The following is an 8,720-nucleotide window of genomic DNA, read 5'->3' as shown; positions in this document are numbered from 1 at the left end:
CATCCTGGGAATGCAGGTCAAAACGTGTGGTGCCAGAAAAGCACAGTCGGTCAGGCAGCATTCGAGGAGCAGAAGAATCAGCGTTTTGATCATAAGCTCTTCATCAGGAAGAGCTGGGGCTGCAAACACGATAGTGAGACACCAACAGACACCCACCTACTCAGGAGCTGTCTCTGTTCTCTGCTGGAAAAGCCACTTAAATCTGAAATAAAACCAGCTTAGTTTCCTTCAGCAGCTGCTGCAAGCTGTGCCTTTTAACTGAAAAGTCAGGGAGTTTTTAATAAATATTAACCAGCCACCCAGTGCCTCCTGCAAACAATTGTGAGCTTGCGGAGAAGAAAGACTGAGACACAGCATTCTGATCAGAACAAGAGTCATCTCACCAAATCCTGTGAACAGAATACACTGACTGGTTTCCCAATCTTCCTCTGTCCAGAACACCCATTTTTATCCATTTGAGAATGAGAGTGTATGTGTGTGTATGTGTTGTGTGTGTGTCTGTGTGTGTTGTGTGTGTGTCTGTGTGTGTTGTGTGTCTGTCTGTCTGTGTGTGCGTGTATAGGTGTGGGTGTCTCACAGCTCCCACAAAGAAAGATGGCTGTGGTTGACAGCAAATCAGTTTAACTCCAGGAGTTCCTAGGGTTAAAATCCTGGATGTTTCCTTCAGAATCTCAGAATCTCCACAGTATGGAAGCAGGTCACTCAGTGCATCAAGTCAACACTGAACCTTCAAAGAGCATCCTACCTAAACCCACCCCATGTCTGTAACCCAGTATCTCCTTTGGCTAATCCACCTACTTGCAATCCCCAGACACTTGGACAATTTAGCATGGCCAGTCCACCTAACCTACACATCTTTGGGCTGTGGGAGGAAACTGGAGCAGCCAGAAGGAACCCACACAGACACAGTGGAGCACACAAACTCCACACAGACAGCCACCCGAGAGTAGAACTAAACCCAGATCCCTGGCGCTGTGAAGCAGTAGGACTAACCACTGAACCAAGGTTTGTTTCTGGGATTTGGACATTACTGCCTTTTTCAGCACTTATTGCCTATCCCTAATATCCCAGAGTCACTTTACAGCCAACCTCATTACTGTGGGTATGGAGTCACATGCAGGCCACAGGGTTATAGAGTCTTTGAATCATAGAGATGTACAGCATGGAAACAGACCCTTCAAGTCCAACTTGTCCACGCCGACCAGACATCCCAACCCAATCTAGTCCCGCCTGCCAGCACCCGGCCCATATCCCTCCAAACCCTTCCTATTCATATACCCATCCAAATGCCTCTTAAATGTTGCAATTGTACCAGCCTCCACCACTTTCTCTGTCAGCTCATTCCATACCCGTACTACTCTCTGAGTGAAAACGTTGCCCCTTTTATATATTTCCCCTCTCACCCTCTATGCCCTCTATTCCTGGACTCCCCGACCCGAGAGAAAATATTTTGCCTATTTATCCTATCCATGCCCCTCATAATTTTGTAAACCTCTATAAGGTCACTCCTCAGCCTCCGACGCTTCAGGGAAAACAGTCCCAGCTTGTTCAGCCTCTCCCTACAGCTCAAATCCTCCAACCCTGGCAAAATCCTTGTAAATCTTTTCTGAACCCTTTCAAGTTTCACAATATCTTTCTGATAGGAAGGAAACCAGAATTGCATGCAATATTCCAACAGTGGCCTAACCAATGTCCTGTAAGCCGCAACATGACCTCACAACTCCTGTACTCAGTACTCTGACCAATAAAGGAAAGCATACCAAACGCCTTCTTCACTATCCTATCTACCTGCGACTCCACTTTCAAGGAGCTATGAGCCTGGACTCCAAGGTCTCTTTGTTCAGCAACACTCCCTAAGACCTTACCATTAAGTGTATATGTCCTGCTAAGATTTGCTTTCCCAAAATCAGCACCTCGCATTTATCTGAATTAAACTCTACCTGCCACTTCTTGGCCCATTGGCCCATCTGATCAAGATCCCATTTTAATCTGAGGTAACCTTCTTTGGTGTCCACTGCACCTCCAATTTTGGTGTCAGCTGCAAACTTACTAACTATACCTCTTATGCTCACATCCAAATCGTTTATGTAAATGACAAAAAGTAGTCGACCCAGCACCAATCCTTCTGGTACTCCACTGGTCACAGGCCTCCATTCTGAAAGGCAACCATTTACCACAACCCTCTGTCTTCTATCTTTGAGCCAGTTCTGTATCCAAATGGCTAGTTCTCCCTGTATTCCATGAGATCTTAGCTTGCTAACCAATCTCCCATGGGGAATCATGTCGAACACCTTACTGAAGTACATATAGATCACATCTACTGCTCTGCCCTCATCAGTCCTCTTTGTTACTCCTTCAAAAAACTCAATCAAGTTTGTGAGACATGATTTCCCACGCACAGAGCCATGTTGACTATCCCTAATCAGTCCTTGCCTTTCCAAATACATGTGCATCCTGTCCCTCAGGATTCCTTCCAACAACTTGCCCACCACCAACATTAGGCCCACTGGTCTATAGTTCCCTGGCTTGTCATTACCACCCTTCTTAAACAGTGGCACCACGTTATCCAATCTCCAGTCTTCTGGCACCTCACCTGTGACTATCGAAGATACAAATGTTCTAAACTTGGAACTGAAAGATCAGTCAGCATCTGAGGGGACTGGGAGGCAAGATTATGGGGCAGTGAAGAAATAAATGGATGGGGAATAACGCAGAGGGAGTTTGTGGTGTAGATGAGTGGGGAATAGTACAGAGGGAGCTAGTGGGTAGAGTGAGTGGGGAATAGTACAGAGGGAGTTAGTGGGTAAGTGAGCTGTGAGCTGCAGGAAGCTGGGAAGCTGCTGCCTGGAATGTTGTTCCATAGGTGGGAGGTGAAGCTCCATCGCTGGGGTTGGAATGGATTCCAGCCTGTAGTTCACTCCTACCAGGTGTAGGGGGAGACTGTGAGCTGTACACCTTCTGAGACCAGGGAGGGTTCCAACACTCGGATTCACCACCATCTGATCCCCTGGGCAGCACCTCTTTCCCCATTAGCCCTTTCACCTTCACTTCAGCTGCTTTTCCACCCCCAGCTCATTGGCCTCAGTTCCCCAAGGGGCCACCAGCTTCACTCTCACTGAGGCCAAAGGGGTGTCGAATACTCAGATCCACTACCCCGCCTCCCCAAAACATCTTAACCCGGTCTGGGATTGACCCTTGGCAGAATGCTCATTGTTCCTTGATTTACAGACTTGCTCTCACCGGCTGATCCACCAATCACAGGCTCACTCTCTTTACTGATTCTCCAATCACAGGCTCATTCTCTGCAGTTATCCACCAATCACAGGCTCACACTCTGCATTGATTCTCCAATCGCAGGCTCATTCTCTGCAGTGATCCACCAATCGCAGGGTCATGCTCTGCACTGATTCACCGATCACAGACCCACTCTTTGCACTGATCCACCAATCAGAGGCTCACTCTCTGCACTAATCCACCAATCACAGGCTCACTCTCTGCACTGATCCTCCAAACACAGCTTCAATCTTTCTGGCTGACCATCCAAACACAAGTTCCCTTCTTCTGGCAAGTCACCAAGGACAGCCTTGCTCTCTCCTGAGATTCTCCAATCACAACTTTGCACTTTCCACCTAATTCTCCAATCACAGCCTCACTCAATCCACCCCTTCTCCAACTTGAGCCTCATACTGTCTATTCATCATCCAATCACAACCTCAGATCCACTCATCAATACCAAATCGCAGCCTCACACTCTCCCAGTTGTTCCTAGGACACTATCACAGAACTATACCAACTACTGCTGTTTGATCTGCAACCTGAGGTGGAGTGGGGGGAGGGTGTGAGGTCTATGGGGAGGTAGGTGACCATCCTATCACAGTGACCATCAAGGTGAGAGCTTCTTTCATTTCTATGGAACTGACCATTTCCAAAGATTCACTGGTGACTTGTGTCAGAAATGTACCAAGGCTGTTACTGATGTAGTTTGTCCCAGATCACATTGCTTCGGCTTGTTTCCTGTGAAACACAAATGTCAACATCAGTCCTACAGCCCGGGCAGTAGCAACAAATGTGGCTTTCCCAGGTGCAGGGTGTTATAGACTGTACTCACGCAGCAATGGGCATGCCATGACATAACATAGCAGAGTCTATCAACATGCTATCAATGTACAACTTATCTCCACATCAACAAAGTCTACGCCAGGTACCCTGGAGGTTGTCATGAAGCTGATGTCTTTGGGGACTCTCATGTTTGTGCATAGTTTCAACAGCCAGATACCTTTCTAGCTGGTGACTGGGAGACAGGGGGCACTGCTGATGACTCCATCAAACAACTTCCTGACTGAAGCCAAACAAATTTAGAATGCAGAACATTTTTCAACCAGGACCATTGTGGAGCAAACAGCAGGTCTGCTGAAGATGATGTTCCAATGCTTGGATCGGTCTGGGGGCAGGTCATGCAATATCGAACAGACAGAGTGTGCTGCATAATCGGAATGATTCCTGATGAAAGGCTTTTGCCCGAAACGTCGATTTTGCTGCTCCTCGGATGCTGCCTGACCTGCTGTGCTTTTCCAGCACCACTCTGATCTAAACTGTGCCCTGTACAACTCAAGCAAGCGAAAGGAGAATGTGATGGATGTTGGAGAGCTCAGGGGGCAGCAGCAGATTTCCAAAGAGAAGGGTGAGGACACTGAGCAGGAGGAACATCACCTTCAGCACAATAGAGCAGTGCAACATTGAGTGCAACAAGCCAGACAGGACTGAACTGATACACGGCTTGAATAGATGTGAGCTCAGTGCAGTAATGATCCATTGGCTGTAAATTTGTTGTTGATTGAAAGGCAAGTGGTTCCTGATTGTTCCCAGAAGAAACACAGCTGCTTTTTCTTTGTTTTATCTTTATTTTTGTTGCTACTGAATAAAAGTTAACTTTGTTATCTTTGAAAGGTTTTCCACCATGTGAAGCTCCCACATTGAACAGTGAGAACTTGGTTGGGAGGGTGAGCTGTGAGGAGGATACAGAAATGTTTCAGTGTGATTTGGACAAGTTGAGTGAGTGGGAAAATGCACAGCAGATGAGATATAATGTGGGTAAATGTGAGGTTATCCACTCTGCAGCACAAACAGAAAGGCAGGTTATATTCAGAATGGCAATAGATCGGGAAAAGGGATGTGCAATGAGACTTGGATGTCCTTGTACACCCGTCACTGAAAGTAAGTGTGCAGGTGCAGCAGGAAGTGAAGGAGGCAAATGATAAGTTAGCGTTCATAGTGAGAGGATAGTGTACAGGGACAGGGATGAGCTGCTGCAGCTGTACAGGGCCTTGGTGAGACCACACCTGGAGTAATCTGTGTGGTTTTGGTTGCCTTATCTGACTATGGAGGCATTGAAATATGGTTTGCCAGACTGAATCCTGGGATGACAGGATGGATGTGTGACATCAGTCAGGACGATATACCCTGGAGCTCAGATGAGGAGCATCTTATAGAAACCTATAAAATTCTAACAGGACTGGACAGGATAAATACAGGAAGGATCATGATCAAGAATGCAGCACCAGAGTCACAGTCAAAGTACAGAGAAGGTTTACCAGGATATTGCCTGGTGTGGGGGATTTTAGCGATGAAGAAACTTTGGATAAACTGGGTTTGTTTTCACAGGAATGTAGGGTTGAGAGGTGATCTGATGGAAGTTTATAAGATTGTGAATGGCAGATAGAATGGAAAATATGAGCGTTTTTCTCAGAGTGAAGAGATCAATTACTAGAAGGCACAGATTCAAGATGAAGGGGCTGGGTTTGGGGAATGTTTTGAAGAGATGTGCGAGTTACATTTTTCACACAAAGGGTGGTGAGTGCCTGGAACATACTGCCAGAGGAGGTGGTGGAAGCAGACACAACAGTAGCATTCGAGAAGCACCTGGACAAATACATGAATAGGAAGGGATAGAGGGATATGGATCCTGTAAGTGAAGACAGTTTTAGTATGGAAGGGCAAAATGTATCAGCGCAGGTTCGGAGGGCCGAAGGGTCTGTTCCTGTGCTGTATTGTTCTTGGGTTTGAAATTAAGAGAAATTTCTTCATCCAGAGAAGGCTAAGCCTGGGGAGTTCTCTGCCTCAGAAAGTGGTTGAGGCTAAAACATTTAATGTTTTCATGAAGGCATTAGCCTTGTGCCTTGGTGCTAAAGGGATCAAAGGGGATGTGGGGAGAAAGTGAGAACAGGGGACTGAGTTGAATGACCACCCAAGGTTCAATTGAAAAGTGGATTAATTTCAAAGGGTCAAATGGCCTCCTCCTGTTCCTATTTTCGATGTTTCTATGTCTATGAGATAATATAATGAAATGCTGCGTGTTAGGGAAAGATTAACAGTCCATTAGACAGAGTTAAAAGATGGTATGGTGTTCAGGGTGTGCAGCCTGTGTAGATTGACTGTCTTTGTAGCTGTAGGTACAGGAATCAATCAGAGATGAGATGATGTATAATAGCAATACACTTATGAATGGGAGTTTACAATGAAGGGTCACCTGTGAGCCCCCAGAAACATTTCTTTCATTACCCTGTCACTACGTGCACTGTGAAAACCAGCTCCTGGCTGGCAGCACTTGGTCTGGTGCATGGCCCAGCTTTAATGTGGGAATCCTGGGAGCTTCCAACAGTGAGGAACACCTTCACCAGTGTGAGGGGACAATAGTGTGAGTGAGGCACCTTGGAGTCACAGTCCATTTTTAATGATGAGCTATGGAGAACTGTGTGAAAGCCTCACTCCAGCTCACAGAATGATACCATCCATGGAACTTCCCAAAATTGACAGTTGTCAATTGGCTTGATGGATCTACACTCTGGAACACACACTGAACTATATTTCAACAGCAATGTTTTTTTGCTAAAAATCGCACATCACCAGGTTATTGCCCAACAGGTTTCCTTGGAAGTACAAGCTTTTAGAGCACTGCTCTTTTGTCAGGTAGCTCGTGGGGCAAGATTGTAGGACACAGAATTTGTACTAAAAGATCAAATTTTTTTGCAGTAGAGCAGAGAGAAGGAAACTGGAATTGTCAGAAAGATCATAAGAACTAGGAACAGGAATACGCCATTCAGCCCCTCAAGCCTGCTCCGCCATTTGATGAGATCAGTCATGGTGCTATGTCAGCCTCAACTGCACTTCCTGCCTCCTCCTTCTTACCCTTTAACCTGTTAATCTGTCCCCACCTTAAATTTACTCAATGTCCCAGCATGCGCTGTACTCTGGGGCAGTCAATTTCACATATTCCAGACCCTTTGAAAGAAGCAATATTTCCTCATTTCTGTTTTAAAACTAGTATATTTTGTCCAAAAAACTATGATCTCTAATTATAGGAACCATCCTCTCTACATTTAATTTCTCAATCCCCTTTAACATCTCACATACTCACTTAGATCTCCTCTTCACTTCTTACCTTCAGAGAGCTTAGGCCTAACCTACTCAGTCTCATAAAACAAAACCTTATCTCTGCAATCAATTTGTTGAATTTCTTCTGAACTGCTTCCTGAGCAATTATATTCCTCCTCAAGTATGGGGAATAAAATTGTGCATAATCCTCAGGGTGTGTGTACATGCTTTGTACAGTTGTAGCAACATTCACCTACATATACTCTATTCCTTTAGTAATAAATGTCAGGATTCCATTTGCTTTCCTTGTTACCTGCTGTACCTACATACAACTTTCCTATATTCACGCCCAAGGATATCCGGATCCCTCTGCACTGAGGCACTCGGAAGTTTCTCTCTGTTTCGATAAGAAGATGCCTTTCTATTTCTCTGACCAAAATGGATAAGCTCACACGTATTCATGTTTCATCTGTCAAAGTCTGCCCCATTCACCTCATCTATCCAGGTCCATTTTTATATTTCTTATTTCTTTATTACAACATATTTTCTCACTTTTTAGTGTCATCTGCAAATTTGTCCATAATTCCTTCTACCCCTGTCTCTAAGTCATTCATAAAGATTGGAGATATCTGGGGTCTGTGACACACTATCGGTTACATCTTGCCAACCAGAAAAAGAACCATTCAGCCCAACACTCAGCTTTCTGTTTGTCAGCCAATCCTCCATCCAAACTCGTAAATCCCCACCAACACCACGTAATATCACCTTGTGAAGTGAAAGAGCTAAAGGGGGTTCTTTCTGTCAAACTCAAAGTCAGTGCCCAGTGGAAAAGCAACTTGGATAAAACAACCATTCACCAAGAACTCCAGGATATCTACAAACCTTTCTACTGCTAAACAAACAAGACAACAGCAAAACAGACAGGATTCAGGTAATTCTCACACTCAAAGATGAAACTTCAGCTTCCTGTCTGGGTCAGACACCCTGTCCCTTCTTGTCTGTGGTTATGCTTGATGGTATATTTTTATTATTTTCTCAGGGCCATTGGGAACAAAATTCCTCTTTTTCCCCTCAAGAAAACCTTATCACTTGGTTCCATCATTTTGATCTCATTCATTACATTTGAATTGAAGTGTGTAGTGTGAACCAAAACAGGAAATGAAGATCAAGGTTTGTGTGTAGATTTGAAGCTCAGGTGCCAGTTCCCGTAGTTGTGGGTATGTTCACCGAGGTAGGAACTGGATTTGCAGATGTTTCCTCCCCCGTCTAGGGGACATCTTCAGGGCTTTGGATCCTCCTGTGAAGCGCTGCTGTGCTGTGTCTTCTGGAATTTATTTGGTTCCGTTCCT

At 45.2% G+C, this 8,720-nt stretch overlaps 1 protein-coding gene across 1 annotated transcript in view; it reads right to left on the bottom strand.

The window, feature by feature from the left end:
• Positions 1 to 8,720, bottom strand: part of LOC122541556 (butyrophilin subfamily 3 member A1-like) — a 23,987-nt gene that overhangs the window by 9,734 nt on the left and 5,533 nt on the right. Inside the window, exon 2 of the mRNA XM_043678386.1 lies at positions 3,962 to 4,014. Coding sequence (XP_043534321.1) covers positions 3,962 to 4,014 — 53 coding nt within the window. The remainder of the gene's footprint in view (positions 1 to 3,961; positions 4,015 to 8,720) is intronic.

This window comes from Chiloscyllium plagiosum, chromosome 37 (genome assembly GCF_004010195.1).
Source record: "Chiloscyllium plagiosum isolate BGI_BamShark_2017 chromosome 37, ASM401019v2, whole genome shotgun sequence".
Lineage (NCBI taxonomy): Eukaryota > Metazoa > Chordata > Chondrichthyes > Orectolobiformes > Hemiscylliidae > Chiloscyllium > Chiloscyllium plagiosum.
Note: the sequence above shows the minus strand (reverse complement) of the source record. Positions and strands in the feature narration are given on the sequence as shown.